This window comes from Oratosquilla oratoria, chromosome 30 (genome assembly GCF_046742065.1).
Source record: "Oratosquilla oratoria isolate Oo_2021 chromosome 30, ASM4674206v1, whole genome shotgun sequence".
NCBI classification, from domain to species: Eukaryota; Metazoa; Arthropoda; class Malacostraca; order Stomatopoda; family Squillidae; genus Oratosquilla; species Oratosquilla oratoria.
In genome coordinates this window covers 16,532,829-16,552,365 of record NC_134806.1, presented here as the reverse complement: position 1 = coordinate 16,552,365, position 19,537 = coordinate 16,532,829, and the positions used below count along the sequence as shown (strand labels likewise).

The 19,537-nt window shown below is 39.1% G+C and overlaps 1 protein-coding gene across 2 annotated transcripts in view; it reads left to right on the top strand.

Moving 5' to 3' along the window:
• The first annotated feature begins 13,168 nt into the window (after positions 1 to 13,168).
• Positions 13,169 to 19,537, top strand: part of LOC143041046 (alpha-ketoglutarate dehydrogenase component 4) — a 30,192-nt gene continuing 23,823 nt past the window's right edge. Inside the window, exon 1 of one of the 2 annotated variants that reach the window (XM_076212663.1) lies at positions 13,169 to 13,364. In XM_076212663.1, coding sequence (XP_076068778.1) covers positions 13,335 to 13,364 — 30 coding nt within the window. In that variant the 5' untranslated portion in view covers positions 13,169 to 13,334. The remainder of the gene's footprint in view (positions 13,365 to 19,537) is intronic. The other variant, XM_076212664.1, reaches the window with a different exon arrangement.

Sequence of the window (19,537 nt, the reverse complement as noted above, 5' to 3'; positions counted from 1 at the left end):
GACCACGACGCAATATCTCATTTTCTCTGAACGACGCGTCATAATTAATTTTCTTTCGTCCTTGCGACCTCGCAGGTAAATCGTCGTATTTAGATCCGTTCTTCCCAGTCTTTCGTTCTATGCACGTTCAAGTCAAGAAAATATACAAGACATTTCATACATACACGAAGAAAACAACAAACTACCTTATAAACTACCAGTTGTCCTTGAAAAGTTCAGATTTCCTTGACGAAACTATGTGGAAAAGTCGCCTCCTCACTTCCCCTACACTTTGGCAGTCCGTCGTCTTCATCAGCTTCGGAGTCGTTGGAAAGATCCCAATGAAAAGACTCTGCCCCTCACGCCACAAGCCCAGGCAGGCGGAGTATATCAAATCCTCAATACGGTAGAAATAGAGAGAGAGAAGGGAGAGAATAGAGGAAAGGGGGCGCAACGAGGAGATGGGAGAGAGGTTTGACATTGATGATTGGAAAGGGGAGGAGAAACTACGAAATGCGTGGGGGAGGCAACTACAGGCAGGCAGACCACTGTCCAAGGAGACCGAAATGTGGCTACAGCCGTTTTTTAGTCTATGATCAGGCGTTTTCTACTCCCTATCGCCCCCATAAACTCCCTCTCCCCCCCCCCTCTGGAGCTGAGACTTCTCAACCGTACATGAAATTCGATTAAAAGAGAGACGAAGGAGGGGGATGGAAGCTGTGCTCAATAGGCGCGAACGCGATTGTTGATTCATATTGAAATTCACTTCATATACTGTTGACGCCATCTTGAGGAGGCGAGATGAAATTCTTGATTCACAGGAACTAGACTTCTCCTTTCCACTCTCCCAATGCCAAAACATATTGTTACTCTTCTGTGCTGTTTCGTCACTATTACCAAAGTATGGACGGCGGAAGTATAATACTAACAGATGAAATATGTTGGTAATTGTTGTAAACAATTTGTAATTCTAAGTAGATGTTAACAAACTTCATAGTATCAAGAATCCCTGAAGAAATTTTATGTACACACACACACACACACACACACACACACACACACACACACACATATGTATATGTATGTGCATATAATTTCTGGGATTCTTGATACTATGCAGTTTGTTAACATCTGCTTAGAATTACAAATTGTGTGTGTGTGTGTGTGTGTGTGTGTGTGTTATATAGATAGACACACACACAATATATGTATATATATATATATATATATATATATATATATACAGTATATATATATATATATATATATATATATTTATATATATGTATAGTTACATAAATGCATGAATTATTTGCTTAATTATCAAGTTACTGATACAAGACCATTTGATTTTTCAATATTCATTTTTTCATATTGTTTGACCCTCACTGAGGCCGCTACTGATTACATATACATTGCCTTCGGGAGCGAAGAGTCCCTGCGGAGGATCCTGATGTGCCATTATCACAATCGGTGAAAAGTAGATCATAAAAAAATATATACAAAACGAGAATCAATAGATAAATAAGGAGGTGAATTAATTGATTAACAAGTAAATAAATAAATAAATAAATAATCGAATACACAAATGAATAGATATATATAAATAATTAAATAAATGAATAAACAGATGAATGGCGTTTCACTACAGCACGTACTCGATGATGCAAGTTAAGGATTTCCGGTCGCCTCCCGTGCAAAGACCTGTAGGGTCTACCCGGAAGCTTGCCAATGATGATTCACAGGGCAAGAAGAGAAGGGTGAGTGTAATCGCGATGGTACCCATTTATTGAGTGATTGGAACTCTGCAGTGTTTTTTTTTTTTTTTTTTCTGCCGTGGCGAAAACAGACTTTGGTGGCCGCACCTAGCACATTTCAACTCCGACTGGCTAACCGTCCAGACAAAGTCACTGCATTGCAAATGACAAACATTTGCAACCCCAATGTTATGATTTAATTCGCAGATGCTTTGGTCAGGTCATCAAAGAGAGCGAAAGGTGGATGCAGGACCAAAGCAATTTCTCAAAAAAAAAAAAAAAAGTCATCGTATCAATGACACAACGAGAAATCAGGAACCTTAGGGTTGATTCACACTATCGGTCCGGTCGCGCTCCGCTCTTGGTTCTGAGGTATTCGACTCCGTCATGGAGTGTGACTGATCCTTCTCAAGAAATGGCAGACCCGACCGCCAGGTGACTTTATTCATTTCCATGGCGCCCTCCTTCGATGGTGAAGGGATTAACACGTCTTCCCGTGCATCTTCTACGATCTCCAATTCTAGTCTCCACTCCCCTAATTAATCCTCTTCGCCAAGATCTTGCGGGGCCGTCCATACCCTTACAGAAGTCTACCACGACTAAACCAGAGTTGTCCTCGACCCGATTATAAGATTAAAGAAATAAATAGATAAAAATACATAAATAAATAAATAAGTAAATCTATAAATAGATAAATAAATAAATAAATAAATAAAATTAGATATAATGAGTAAAAATAAACCGTCGGGTGTTCGATGTTTCCATCGTGCACACCATGATGATGCACGACAACGTCCATTCATTGGTCGACACCACGCACGACCGCACGGTGTGAACACGGCTCGAACGGTTGTCTTATCGCAGAAATTATCAACCCGGCTTCTTCTTCTTCTTCTTCTTCTTCTTCTTCTTCTTCTTCTTCTTCTTCATCATCATCATCATCATCATCATCATCATCATCATCATCATCATCATCATCATCATCATCATCATCATCATCATCATCATCATCATCATCATCATCATCATCATCATCATCATCATCATCATCATTGTGTTTTGCCCCGTCGTGTCAGGAGCCTCTTGACGACTCCCCTGTTTTGCTTTCTGGCGATCCCAGATTAATCAGGAATCAGTGTGTACAGTAATTGATAAGAAATACTTTTGTTTAGGGTTCCCATATTAGGGAAAAAATTAAGAGAACGATAGCCAATGTATCAGAAAGGTTGGTACACCTGCTTGAGAAAGATGGTACCTGCTCGCAATGAAGGTCGAGACGTTTTCGTGGCAGCCACAAAACCGTTTAATTAACGTTAACGAGTTTTTGACAACAATGTTTGCTACTTGTAAGGATTTTTGTTATAAATGATATCCAATACTACAACTATTTACGGCCATACAGTATTCGTGTGCGCTATAACGTTCTCCTAATTATCGTCACCACCTACACTTTTTAATCCAATGCGCTCCGTAATCGATGCCAAAAACCTGTTAACGGTTCTGTGTCTACCTTGAGGACGCCTAATCTCTCCCTCAGTGAGCTCTCTCCTACATCTCTCAAATGCCAACACCGTTTTAGTCGTATACTCTCTCTCCCAAAAGCTTAATGGTGCACAAGAGAAAGGTCCATATGGACCTTGCAGAAGGGAAGACACTTTTTTCAAAACTCCACGCAGTGTAAATAAAAAAGCATTGCCGACCATCCCCACATAATATTTTTGCTATTAGAATTGAATTCAGGCAACAAAAACGCCATTTTTCAACTCGGTAAAAAATCATCTGCACTTCGAAAACAGTTTCGAGAATCTTCGGAAGTGTGACCTTTGAGTAGCCAAGTCTTCACACGTCATTGTTAAACATTGAATATATTGAATAGCTGTGAAAAATGTAATGAATTATGATCTATTGTGTAGCTGCCGAGTGTAAAAAAGTTCAAGGAATGTAACAACAAAATCAGCTCTGTCAGTAATTTGGATTTCCACATCTAAAGCGGGCTAAGCCACCTGTTGATCTGCTACCATTATATTGCTGGGGTATTGGGATACTCCATTGTAATATACAGTATATTATCCTATCATATATATATATATATATACATATATATATATATATATATATACATATATACAAAAAAATTCATGCACAAGGTTCTCTTACATAGTACTAGCCAAATTACCCGCGCGATGCTGCGAGTTCGTGAACAATCCATAACCTAAGCATACCCCATACTCCTAACCCTAGCCAATATATATATATATATACATATATATATATATATTATATATATATATATATATTTGGAAATGAAATATAGTTATCCAAGTACCTGGAGTGATAGGGTATCAGAATATATATGGTTATGGGGGTCTATCTCCAAAACCCTAGGAAGAGTTCGTGAACAAACAAACAGAAAAAGGAAAGATAGTAATCCAAGTACCTTGGGTTATAGGGTTTCAGAATATATATGGTTATAGGGGTCTATCTGCAGAAACCTAGGAGTTCGTGAATAATCCCCAACCAAACCATACCCCACCTAACTTTGACTCTTAACCCTAATATTTTTTTTGGGGGGTGGGGAGATGAAATATAGTTATCCAAGTACCTGGAGTGATAGGGTATTCGAATATTTATGGTTATGGGGGTCTATCTCCAAAACCGTATGAGGAGTTCGTGAACAAACAAACAAACTGACAGAAGATAAATAAAAGATAGTTATCCAACAACCTTGGGTTATAAGGTTTCAGAATATATATGGTTATAGGGGTCTAACTGCAAAAACCTAAGAGTAGTTCGTGAATAATCACTCACCTAACCATACTCCACCTAACTTTAACCCTTAACTCTAACCAAAATATTTTTCTTAAATGAAATATAGTTATCCAAGTACCTAGAGGGATAGGGTAACAGAATATATATAGTTATGGGGGTCTATCTGCAAAACCCTAGGAGGAGTTCGTGAACAAACAAACAAACAGACAGACAGACAGAGGCTACTACTTTATTATAGTGGATAACAGTCTCTCACTCTATGAGTGCAGGATATTGAACAAGGCATATTACAGGAACGGGGTGGAAATTTGGTCATAAATTTATACTAGTCACATCATATAAGTCCAGTTTGACCCATTTATGGCACAATAAATGTCTTTCTCATAATTTTTGTATCTCAAGACTATAAATTTAGCTGAATTCTTCCCTTATGCAGGACTGTATGCCAAATTCAGATACATAAGTTCAAGCAAGTTATGTCTTTAGATATAAGAGAGCTACATAAAGAGGCGTCATTTTCTCAGTTACTACCGGGATAGCAAAAGTCTACCCTAATTTTTGTCCTCTCTTATACTCTAGTTCATGATTCGAAAGAGTGGCCTAAGGGACGTTATGAGCACACGAGAACCCCCCCCTCTCCCCAACCAATAGACTATAGGCCCAATTAGTCTATGTAACGCACATTTTGTGAATCTGCACAGATTATGAATATCCATAAAATGTGCAACGCCAATGATGAATTGATAATTGGACGTATAGATGATGAATTCATTTGACATGCACACATTATGAAGATTCGTAAAAAGGTTAGGCAAGGTTAGGTTAGACTCATAATGTGTGGATGTCTAATGGATTTGTTATTTGTGCACCAATTATTAATTCATTATTGGTGCTGCACATTTTAACGAATATTCACGGTTTGTGCAGATTCGCAAAATGTGCAATACAGCCTATATAAATGACATGCCTCGGCCTAGGCCCTATGATAAACCATGGAGCTTAATATAACTGTCACAGCATTTCCAATTATGCCCTGTGTTGTTGGCCTATTCCTACGTGACATGAGGCTGTCATGACTAGTACTAGACCTAGGCCTATGGCTATTCCTCGGACACCCCCCCCCACCCCCACACCCTCGTCCGGCCAGAGGAGTGGTGGTTGGATGAGTAAAGTCTTGTTTAGGTCTATGGCCACAGCACCAATACATTGATTAGGTTAACAATAAGATGATGATCTAGTTTCACCTTAGGCCTAGCCTATCCTTAGATATACTAGTCATCATTCCTTATACTTTCTTCCCTGTATCCCTGGTTTCCCTGTACCTGATCCTCTTCCTTCCCTGATTTCTTTATTAGTATGGTCGGACTTTCCATTGTCATAATCATCGTCAATGTCAACTTCGACATGTTCAGTCATTCCCTGATCATCTTTTGACGTTTGGAGTCATATTATGGGCTCAAACATATATGGCTGGACGGATAATGAATGAACTCCACTGTCTAACTCCTCTTCTTCAGATTCAATTAAATTCTGCGACATTTTTCAATAGAAGCCGCGAGTGTGTACGCAATAACCAATTCCAAGGCGCTATTATCCAGATACAATGTTTGACTACTACGACGTTCCGCCGATGCATGATGAATGGTTGCGTGTCTCGGGAATCTTCGGAAATCTTCGTAAATCCGACTCTTATAAACACGCGTTTTAATCAAAACAAGACTATTATGATGGTGCCATCGACTATGATAGTTTACAAAGCCATCTCCACAAGGGAGAGGGTGATTTAGAAAAATTATTTCGTCTATTGCACTCTGACCGATACTTTTGTTTAGCTGCTATACAATGTGAAGCTGATTTTCCACCACAGCACAGGGAATCAACACATGAACGACAAGAGAACAATGGCATAATAAAGCATTTAGGCTGGGGCGAGTTCAACGTTTTAACGGATTGACGAGTTAAACACCATATGAGGACGGAGCCTTTATTTGTACGACGTTTCGCTTATTACAGCTTTTTCAAGTACAAGTTGAGATACATATGCTTGAGATTAAATAAGGGGAAAGGAGGGAACGGGGAGAGAAAAGAAGAAGGGGGGGAAGGAAGAGGAGGAGGAGGAGGAGAAGGGGGGGGATGGAACACTGGGAAAGGTTGAGAATGCTGGCCCAAACGTCCGTGGGCGAAATGTTCACAAAGGGTGGTTTAAATATTTAAAATTTTGCTGGCCATGGGTATTAGGGAATAGAAGGTGCTCCCAGAGATAAGTAAAATTGTCTGAGAACTAATGCGCAAGGGAGTATAGCATGCAGCATGAGTATTGGGACTCTATTCATCTTTTCAAGTCCAGCCCCCCACCCCTCACCCCACGTCGACCTAACTCCGGATGCTCGTTGTCGACAAAGAACTACTTCCATAATGTCTGTGTGTGTGATTCACTACGGTTTTGGACCACGTGTTAGACTCGTAATCGAGAACTTTTACCCTTCTTTCCGAATGAGAGCTGAGCTTATATGAAACCCGATATGTGGGTTATGCTGGGGCACACACAAACACACACACGCAACTCCCAGTGGCAGATCCAGGATAGAAATTTGGTGGGGGCTAACCTGAATTTTGTAAATGTGGACGACGTCTTTAAAGGGATGCACTCTGTAGTACGAATACGATGGTTTTGAATATGAATTGAAGTATATGTTCTCACTTTAGTTTCTTTCAGAATATCCGGCAAAAGTAATACTTAATTCTAATTTTTTAAAGATTCACCCTCAAAATGTGTTGAATATCCTTCCAATTATTCTCACCGGAGTGTTTTATCAAATGCTGGAGAGAAAAAAAAAATGCCACTGTGTTACTGCTTTCTAACACGTACCGGTGTACAGAAGGCAGGTTTCTCGACCTCTGCATTGAGGTCATGAAAGAACAAACTTTGGTGTGTGTGTGGGGGGGGGGGCTTCAGCCCCCTCAGCCCACCCCTCACTGTATCCGCCATCGGGAACTCCTTTCCCATTAGAGGTGGAGCGCTGGTTCGCATTGTGTGTACGCGCGCGCGCGTATTTACCTAGTTGTATTTACCTAGTTGTATTTTTCGGGAAGGGGAGCTATACTCGTGGTATCCCGCCATTGTATCTCGCAGTGTCTAGTTTGCTTTTAAACTCATGAATGTTTTTTGCACATACTATTTCATTATGCGCAAAAAACATTCATGAGTGTGTATGTGTGTGTGTGTGCGAGAGAGAGAGAGAGAGAGAGAGAGAGAGAGAGAGAGATAGAGAGGAGAGAGAGATAGAGAGATAGAGAGAGAGAGATATAGATAGAGAGAGATAGAGAGAGATAGAGATAGAGGTAGAGAGATAGAGAAAGAGAAAGAAAACCTCTTCAAAAAACGTTGTCAGGGTTACAGTTTCCAACGCCGTCTCCTGCTGTTCTCCTTGCTAAAAGAGCTTCACTCCCAGCATGGGAGTCCTGGTCGGTGTTAGTGAAAGCCGAACCCAGTACTAACGTAGTGCCCGGGGCCAGCGAATAAGTTCCTTTCACCTTGGTCTCTGGAAGAGCTAATGAGACCCTATCCTGCCCTAATCCAGCCAGGGCACCTCGAGAAGTTCTCACAACTCGTACTCGTGAGACACTGTCCAGTAGTTTCGCAGCTCCTCAAGATGGCGAAATGTCATTCCCGGCCGCCCGCCCGCCCGGCCGGCAGGCACGAGAGAAGCCAAAGAGCCACGAACGGGGCTAATGGGACCCGTTCTCTGACTGCGGCACCGCGACCATCAGCCAGGGCCAGGTGGTTGGACCAAGTGGTTTCGTCGGTCCGGGCTAATGGGACCCGTCTGACCACCTGCCCTGCGTGGGTCCAGATGGGGGACGAAGCTCCTGACTGGAGATCTGGAAGCTCTGGTTCCCGGAGAACCTGGATCTGGAAGGAGAGCGCGAGGAGTCCCCTGAGCACGATCTCCGAGGGCCTGGGCGAAGAGCAGGATCCCGTCACCCCCGAACAACTCATCGTTGTCGCAGATTCACCGAATCAACGACTACTTCAAGCTGTACGTGACTTTTGTCTCAGAGTAATGCATATAATGATACAGGGGGGTCTGTGGCTTTAGGTCGTAAATCGTATAAATGTATGTATGTACAATGTATGTACAAATGCCTGTACGTATGTATGTACAGTATCTGTGTATATGCGTTTGTATTTATGTATGTATTTACCTAATCGTAGTTTACAGGAAAGGAGCAACGCTCGTTGGGTCCCGTTTCCTATTCTATAATTTGCTAACATAACCTAGACTCATGTATGTATGTATGCACGATCACTATGCCACCCTTACATAAAGTGAACATGGACTCGGAAATTTGCCTTACGAAGAAAGGCTTAGGCACCTAAACTTACACTCTCTGGAAAGACGTAGAGTGCGGGGTGATTTAATAGAAGTGTTCAAGTGGATCAAAGGCTATAACAAGGGTGAAGCAAACAAGGTCATCATAATAAAAACAACAGGGCAGGACTCGCAGTAATTGCTATAAACTGGACAAATTTAGATTTAAGAAGGAAATAGGCAAGAATTGGTTTACAAACTTAGTAACCATGTAGTAAGCGCTGAAACTACCAGTTGTTTTGAAAAACGATCAGACAACTTTATGGATGGGGATGACAGGTGGTGATGGATACGGAGCTGCCTAGTGTAGGCCTTATGGTCTCTTGCAGTCTCCTTTATTCTTATGTTCTTATGTATATTGTCACCAACCTCAACCACTTGTCATTTCCCCCCAAAGACAATAGGTTTGGGGGTTACGCTAGGTTTCCTCTTTGTGAGGACATCACATCTGTGTTCAGTTTGTCACATTGATAAAGCTATCTTAACACGTCACTGCGTATTCAGTGTTCACTTAACGCCCTCGTCGATTATTCTAGAACTTTTCTGTGTTGGCACGCTTACTCTACTTCTTGCAGGTTAAAGTATACATAACTCTCTGTACCGTAGCACTGTGTATTGCTTAACTGTTGTTGTGTAATATATTGATGACAGTTATTGCTTTCCCTATTTTTCATGACGAAATTGCAGATTCGGCATTTAGTACGGACCTTACAGAGGGTCGAGTGCAGACAGGTTCTGTAACATATTTCTTGTAATTTTAATTATTTATATACTAGTTGTATATTGTAATGCCACCCATTTAGCCATTTATTTTATATTATTTTTTGTCTGTTTATTATTATTTGCTTGATTATTATTATCAATTGTCAATTTATTATTTAATACTTACCTGGTTATTATTTAATTTACCTATTTATTTATTTATTTACTACTTATGTTATACTATTTATTATTATAATTTTTTGCATCTGACCTAGTTATGGACCAAAAGGTCTCCTGTTGGCATGCTCCTCCTTCGTAATCTTTGTAATAGAACCAAAGTGGGGAGTCATTCAACTCACTGGTGACCGCGTTTCATCACCGGTGGAGTTCCTGAAAGCATAATCATAAGAATCCAAGATCTGACGTAATATATACACTGCAACTCACAGCTGCCCTTGGGCTGTTGAAAATCTCGTCGACTTGCATGGTCTACTTTCCAGCAAAGAGAGCTGCCCCCATGCGTTGAGAATGGGTTGTAAGTAGTCACAATGGGCAGAGTGTAAGTTACGATACCTTTTACGAAATACAATATTGTAAATAATTTTGAGTAACGATTGGGTGGCACAGTGAACATTCCTTCCGCCAAGGTTTCAGACAGCCAACATTAATAGGTCTCTATATGTAATACATATTCACCAGACGTTAAGGACGTATATATTATATACATTTACATCTAAACATATACCCATGTGTATATTATTTGTATCATTATTAGATATCAAAAACATGGAATACCGAAGAAAAATCAAGGTTCAATAAACTGTTATCCCATTGTAGCGTTGTCATGATGCTTTCAGCAGGGTTGTACTGTGTAATTATGACACTTCAATAGTGATAAATTGGTATAATGTAAAAAGATCTCTACGGTAATTCTTTTTTATAATGTCACACTGCAAGACATCTTGGTTTTACTCTTTTGAATGGTAGAGAGCCTTCTGCTGATATATTCAATTGTTACCATATACATAAATATATCCACCAGCTGAATTTTACTTTCTTTTTCTTCTCATTTGATTTATTTTACTTTTTCTTTTCTTTTCTTTTCTTCTTGTTGTTGTTCTTAGACTTCTTTTATTCTTCTTCTTCTTAAGGGTCGAGAGTGGAACTTCATTAGAGATCACAAGGATCTCTCTAAAGGTCACAGGGGGCTTCTTCGGGGTCGAGGGCCGATCTTAATTAGGATCACAAGAATCTCTCTCTATGGGTTATAAGGATGTTCTTGAGGGTCGAGAGAGGAATTTCATTAGAAATGACAAGGATATCTGGAAGGTTCACAAGGATCTTCTTGGGGGCCGAGAAAGAAACTTCATTAGGGATCACAAAGATCTTTCTAATGGTCACAAAGATGTTCGAGAATGGATCTGCATTAGTGATTACAAGGATCTTTCTAAGGGCCACAGGGAGCTTCTCGAGTGTTAAGAAAGGAACTTCGTTAGGGATCAAGAGGATCTCTGTAAAGGTCACAAAGACCTTCTTGAGAGTCGAGAACGGATCTTGATTAGGGATCACATGGATCTTTCTAAAGGTCACAAGGAGCTTCTTGAGGTTGCAAAGTTCTCGTTGAGGATCACATGAAGTTTCAATGAAAGTCCCAAGGTTACTCCCAAGGGCTATAAGGATCCCTACAAAGGTCACAAGGATATACTTTAAGGTCGCAATGATCTTCTTGAAGGTCATAAGTATCACAAGGATCGTAGGACATTTTTTTCCTTTGGTCGAGAGATAGCCATAGGAGTTGAAAGATATTTTTTGATGGGAATCATTTCTTTGTATTTTCACTTCCAAGGTTTCTTTAAGATGTTGCTCATTGATGAAGGATGTTGAAAAGCATCAGGATGCAACGCAGCAATTCATTCCTTCTCGAGTGTCATCTTATATGTTTATCCTGGTCACAATCGGATGAACTGAGTCAGTTGGGAGACTATGGGTCACTGGAAGAACAGATAACACACATCTCGAACAATCGATCGGCCTCCTGTCATCTTACAAACTCGTCCTGTCTACTGACAGATTTTATTGAGCTGGCAAAACTTCTCACTTAGAATAGATTCTCTGATGAAGCCTCGACGATATACGAAGCATGATGGTTCTGGCCTCCAACTGGACACTTTATTCAGCTGAGGGAAGGAGGAGAAAGAGTCGCCCTGTGGGCGGGAGGTTCTTTGCTGTTCGCCCTCAAAGAACCCTCACCTCCTCAAGGGTCACCCGGACTGCAAGAAGAGTCAGGAAGGAAGGATGTTCCGACTCCCTCCGCCGGGTCCATCGATGGGGATCCAACAGGACGACGCCACTGGTTCTTCCCTCGCCCCTCGAAGCAGTGGCGTAGCTAGTGCTTTTGCCGCCCGGGGCTGCCCTCATGTTTGCCGCCTTTCTCACAAGGAATTCAATCATTCAATATTACAAATGCACATTAACTTCTTAAAGGATATATACATATGTGTATGTGTGTGTTAACACGCTTGCAAACTGTCACGCTTTATTATGCTTAATAACGTAGAAAAAACTGACATCTATGAAAGACTGATTAACGTAATTTTATATCAATCATACAAGGACCAAAAATGCCGCCCCTCAAAAAGTGCCGCCCTTTGTAAATCCTTCCCGTTCTTACCGTTAGGTGAGGTATGGTTAGGTGAGTGATTATTCATAAACTACTCCTAGGTTTTAGAGGATAGATCCATATAACCATATATATTCTGAAACCTTATAACCCAAGGTACTTAGATTACTATCTTTCATTTGTCTGTCTGTCTGTTTGTTCGTTTGTTTGTTTGTTCACGAACTCCTACTAGGGTTTTCGAGATAGACCCCCATAACCATATATATTCTGATACCCTATCACTCCAGGTACTTGGATAACTATACTTAATTTCCAATATATACATATATATGTATATATATATGTATATATATATATACATATATATACATATATATATATATTATTTTGGTTACGGTTAAAGGTTAAAGTTAGGTGGGGTATGGTTAGGTTAAGGACTATTCATGAACGTTTCGCAGCAACAGCGTGGGTAATTTGGCTAGTGTATATATATATATATATATATATATATATATACATATATATATATTTATATATATATGTATATATATATACATATATATATATATATATATATATATATATATATATATATATATATATATATATATATATATATATATATTATACACACACACACACGAGTATCTTATTTGTTGATTTATTTTTCAATAACACACCAATGGCCTGTCTGATTCTAACACAAACTAGTCGGCAGTTCGGCGAAAAAAAATCACATTTCTTCGGGTTTCCTAACGTCGACGGGCCCGTAACCCAATGAATAAAAAAGTCTCGCCTTATCCTTTAGGAGAGACCAATGTAAGATGTAAAAAATTACTTGTATATCTCTTATAAAGAATGCCATGTACAGGCCATGTTTTTTCTATGAGATAATTTATATTCCAAATATCATTTCTAATATTCAGATCTAATAGATACTTCATGTTTTTACGGCACATTTCAGAAGAGCATGATTATTCGTGAGACGTGAGTTTGTTTCAAGCATGATGTAACTGTGATCGATCACGATTACTTCATCTAAACATTACGAGCAGAATACGGCCTACGGCCAGGACTGGTCGGACCGTCAAAGGAGCTAAGATAAATATAGTCAATTGTTGTAGGCTAATAACAATGTCGTCTGTCGCCAATACCGTGTGGAAGGTTAGTTATTTTTAACGTCTCACTTTCTTACTGCATATGGTAATGTATTCTGTGAAATAAGACTAAGTCGTATTTTTTCATATCAATACACCTGGAGATGAAAGTATTTGTTTATTAATGCTAATTTATTGATAAAGTAAATTGATCTTGTTTATGAGCACAGCATTTTCCATTCGCATTTATGCAAATAACTGTGATATTAGAAGTGGAGATTTTGATACGAGAATATTAAAAAGAAATAATTTCCCATGCCAGTTAATAGTTATGACTTGTGATCATAAATTATTGGGAAAGAAAATAGTATTTACATTGCTGCTCTGCAATAACATTAGTAATACTTTTGCTGTACAGTAGGTGTCCTATGAATAAATCATATTGCATGGTGGGAAACAGAATTCATACCAGTTATTTACCACTGAGAGTTTACCAAGTCTAAGTCTAAGGTTTAACTGTGTAGGATCAACTTGGCCCCATCACCAGCTTGGCCCATCTACTTGACCAAGTTGGCTCACCACGGTTAGGTTAGATAGGTAGATTATGTTAGAGTGGGTGAATTGATCATACTTTAATATCTTTGACCTCCGCATCTATCAAAACAAAAATGGTGTCTCGACTGAAGCAGCTTATGGGCTGAGTTGGTGATGGCCCAAGTTGGCGATGGGCTGAGCTGGCTGGCAAGTGGTTTAACTTTTGCCGCTCAAGGGGTGTTGTCAGCTAAATAAAATCACCCGGCATCAGTCAGGATAAAGGTAGAAATTTGGAAAATACCTTACAACTTGCACAATGGTTTTTCATCATGTCATGTTTGCACCCATGCCAGATTTTTTGTATATAAAAGATGGTCACAAGTTATTCCATGTACTGTAATTGCCACTTAAAATCTTAGCCATGTGATAGATAGATAGATAGATAGACTTTATTTGGCAATAAATCAATGTACATGAAGTGCAAATAATGAACATGAACACATAGTTCGAAATAATAATTGTAAATTGCCGAGGATAACACAAAAAGCATGAACGCTTATTTCCATTGTGGTCCTTATAAAGTCACACATTTAAAACCACAAAATGACATACATACATACATACATATACCAAGGCTTTTTCCCCCATACAAGGGAGGTAGCCAAAAAGGAAAAGGCATGAAATCATTCCCACCCATTCCATCCCTGAATACACTCCACACCCCTCCACCCTCCCTCTCATCTTAGCACCTCCTGGATGACGGGTCATCCCTTCTCCTTGTCCACTGCCACAAAATGACAATGCAGAAAAAACCTAATTAAGAAATAAGAAAATAATATACAAGAAAATACAAATATTTTTCAAATCATGGACATCATGTTTCCACTTTCAAAAGATTTCTTCATCTTTATACCAGCACAGATTACTCCTTGCATTGTAAATTGACTTTTGAAAAAAACAAAAAAATTAACTCTAACCTAACCATTTTCTCAGTTTCATTTTGGAACTTTTTTTGAAGGTTGAATTATGAGGGGATTTATGGAATAAAAAAAAATCAATCATTATTTATAGAGATGAAAAATCTTAAAATTGATTGCCTGAGGTATTGGGTATTTTCATAATTTAATTAGAATAAATACCAAAGCTGTCATCAATCTGAATAAATGCAGTGATAGTGCAGTTGCTATGTTAATGTGCCATATTCAGTCATTGTCACTACTGGTGTAGTGATTTATGGCAGTTTTTCACCTGAGCTCAAATTGTTACAATCCTAACCATTACTTAGCAGCACCAGACTCATTTTAACATGATGAAATTAAATCTTTTCTGCCCCCAAAAATGCAGTACCAATTATCGCTTGAACAGAAATATTCAAATTACTATCAGGCCTCTCCTAACACAACTTCACCATGCATGAATTTTCACATTTAGATAAATAGGTAAAATATCCCCAAGCACAACCATGATTCATGATAGCATGATTTGAATTGCCAGCTGGGTCATGTTGTACACCAGTGTCTGAAGAGGGTCTGGAAACCTAACCTATCTTTCCCATAAGACCTGTTATTCGCCCCCAACACAAAGTTTGTCTACACAATGGGCTAAGGAACCTAACACTTGTGTTGGGCAGGGTCTGACTGTATACATTTTTGTGGTATAAATGAATTGTAGCTGTATTCTGAAAAATAATCTCCTTCCATCATACCAGATATTTCAGTGTTCTAATTCACCCCTTGTAAGGGGGAAAAAGCCTTGGTATATGTATGTATGTATGTAATTCACTTATATTCAATACTCTTTGATTAAAGACAACAGAAATTGTAAATGGTGGCAATATCATCATATTTATTTACCATCATTAACATTGTAAAGGTTAACTCATAAGATGAGATGGCATTGGTTCTTGTATATTTTTTTTCTGGCCATAGCTATGAACTTCCTTTCCGTTGAAGAAACCCCATCCTTACAGACAGGTTATACTAAGTAATGCATCATTTATGGTCTTCAGTCCCAACTTACCTGGTTAACTACCCCATTTACAGACAATAAGAGGTAACAAAAGGGGATATGGGATAGCACAAAATCTGCAGGTATGCCAGTCTCAATGGGTAAAAGACAATTGTATCAAATGTAGAGGAGATTAGACTTTTATGTACCTTTAGCAGATATATGAAAATATATATGTGAAAATTAGTGGAAGAATATTAGTTAGATGTTGGAAGTTGAGGAATTAACAAAGGAATTTTGAGAGTTTGGTCAACAAAGTCAAAGAGAAAAGGTCCAAGACAAAAGTGAAGTGCCGATTTAAAGGAGGCTACTGCATCCTATTTTTCTATATCATTAGGTAAAGAGTTCCGCAAGTTGATACATCTGAGACAAAAACCTTCTTCTAGACTCCAAATTGCAATGTGAAGGTAGAATTTCAAATTTTTGTCCTCTTGTACTCACTGAGGGGGGCCAAGGTCAACAAATCATCAAGGCATCCAGAATGTGTGTGTGTTGTTTGGTTTTTAATGGTACTAACCTAACAAATGTGCTGTAATAGTAAATTATCATTAGGACATAATGATAACCTTGGGCACCTGACAACGTTGCTAAGATTCATTCCTGCTCAATCCATGGGCTTAGACATAGGGAAGAGTTCTTTGTATTTTTGAGGAAGTCCCCGAGTTACCTCAAACCTTTGACACGTCATGCAATTGGTGACATATTAACATATCTGTTTTCAAACTTGCTCAATAGTATAGATCCTCTGCCTTCCTGATAGTTTTCTTTTAACCCAAGATGGCCAGATAACTCGTGTTTCATAGAGGGACTATGAGGATATGGTGGAGAATACCATCTGATCTCTCCCTTACATAATACAGAATCTCGTTGAGAAGAGAGAACTGATCTAGGTTCGGCCTTAGTAAGCACCTTCAGGGTATCTTACTACCATCTAGATATTCAGCTAATTCTCTCTCTAAATCGTGTCCACTCTGCTTCTTGAAGGTTAACCTATAGTGTCCTAGCCATGTAGATTCTGGTACTAGGGTCCCAATTCTGACCAGACAGGATGAATGATCTGCCATGTAATTTTCCTTCCTCAGATGTGGTGAGGTCATGACTGTCTTCATTTAACAGGATTTGGAAAAAAAGTTTCTCACATATCTAAACTTATGTAATATTCGTGCCCTGCAGTGGCTTGCTTTATTAGTCCCTCCAGGTGGGGAAGTGGGTAAATGTCAGCAGCTAGGTGTTTGTTAACATGTCAGTAATCCAGACACATCCAGTTACTCCCATCTGGCTTATTTACTACTACGATAGGTGATAGCCATGCCACAGTCAATTGCTCTGTGATGCCTCTTTGTTCCATGCCATCTAACATGTTGGCTCTCTTTTGCTTGTTCAGGGTACTTATACATAGGTTGGTTGGGGATCTAATGACATATGTACTGGGGTTCCCTTGTCTTCCAACATAAAGAGAGTTCAAGAATTAAATGTTTTAACCTTTCCCATTCTGTTTCTGAGAGAGGAGTTCAATTCCGTTCTGAAATCTTCAGAGATAGTCTCTCAGCTCTCAATCCCTCCATTCCTACTTGATCTTGATCTGGTAATAAGTCATTACGGATCTGTTGTGTCATGTTGACTCTACTGGAAGATGTGTGGTACACATAATCATAAGATCCTATAATGAACCCTTTTCGAAATAGTTTCGATTTCTTGGGTTGATTGACTGGCTGGTGGCAAGAAGACATTCCCTTCATCCACTTGGACCAGACAGGGATGGCTATTGTGACTAAACCTTGGCTGCGTATGCACAAGAAGAGTTCTTCTGTCACTGGGATGGGTATGAACCTAGATTGATAAGGGTCGAGCAATATTGGGGCGATGAGGTTAATACTGATTTAATCCCTGGGTTCCTCCTCCATTGATACCTGTCTCTACTGACACTATTACGTTGATGGTGGATATAGTTAATTATATACAAGTTGTGACCCCAAAATATAATTCCCTTCTGGGCATCCCAACTGAAACTAGTCTGATTCAGCACATCACACCCTAGCAGGATGTCGACAGATATGTACAAGCCCAGTGGTACTATAGGGATTCAGTTCCTGTACACTTTCAAGTTTCCTACATTAATTTCGGTCCTTACCATTCCCAAAATCCTTGATGGGTTGCCGGTGACTCCCTGTAGCCTCAGTGGATGACGTCTTACAGTTATCTCCCCTTCAACCTGATTGGCTGTCCTCTATGAAGTTAGTGTGTAAGAGCTACTTGTGTCTATAAGGGCTCTCACCTGCCAACCTCCTATCCTGATGTCTGCGGTAGGTGAGATGTGACCACCGGCTAGTCACACTTTCTTCCTGGGCCCTCTTGGAGGGTGAGGGGGGGGTGGGGGCCTTGTGTTGGTCCCCCCCGCACCCCGCGTCGGCAGCCAGTGTGTCCACAAGCAAAACAGTGTGTGTTCGAGTTACAGTACCCACATTACTTAGATCGGTAAGGTGTCTCATGACTTTTAGGTGGGTTGTTCTGCCTTTGACTTTACTGGAGCTCTAAGAACATAAGAATGAAGGAGACTGCAAGAGACCATATGGCCTACACTAGGCCATGTGACCACCTTTCATCTCCATCCATAGAGTTTAACTTTTTTTTTTTTTTACAATCGATAATTTCAATCCTCACTACATGGTTACTACCACTTAACCACAAGCTACAAGTTGATTGTGGTTTCTCTAAAATTACTAAGTCTATTCCATTCGTTGACCATTTATTGAATAAAATTGTGTGGCGTCAAATAAGATAAATGCTTAAAGTGCTAGACAAGCGCTTATAACTTCGTCTTCATCCATTCATTCTCAAATGAATAAGATCATCTGGTGATAACTTGAGTAAAATTTTCAAAATACAAAACGAACAGAATAATATTTCCTCTTTTTTTTTTCCGTTAAATTTGTCATAACCCAAAAGGTGTACAGGTATACTTTGCCATTTTAAGCAATTATCATTGGAACTGATGAATTGCTTAATATCTATTATATTGTTCGTGTCTATAACGACATGCCAATGTAGTCTATGGTTATATCATAAAAGAATATTGAATAAATTCCAGATTAAAATCCTGTACTACGCATCAATCACAATTAAGACAGTTCTCCGAAATACTTTGATTTTCAGTCTAATCCATGAAAATAATAAATCACCAACAGGTCACACGTATTTCAGCCATTGGTCGAATTATAACCTGATATGGATAATCGAGTATTTATTTGTTTATTTTGTACTGATGGGATCAACAAGACAACAAATTGAATAATTTTGTAGGTGGTCAAGTTAAAAAAGAAAAGCCATTTGGTACAAAAAGGGGATAATATATGTGTTCACATGGCACAGTTCCTACCTTAGTCTTCTTTATACAATTGAATGTGAAACAATGATTATATTAGTTACGAAATCAATATTATTAATCAGAGCTCTAATAAAACATAATACAGACAAAAACTCAATATTCAATAGATATCAAAACACGACAAACCACTTTTTTTTTTTCGTGATTCAGAAATGGCCCTCCGGTACAGAAGGGGATATATGTCTGTGTTTACATGGCACAGTTCCTAACTTAGTTTTATCATTTATACAATTCACTGTGAAACAATGATTATATTAGTTACGAAGTCAAATCAATAGCACTAATAAAACACATTACAAAAGCAAAAGAGGAGA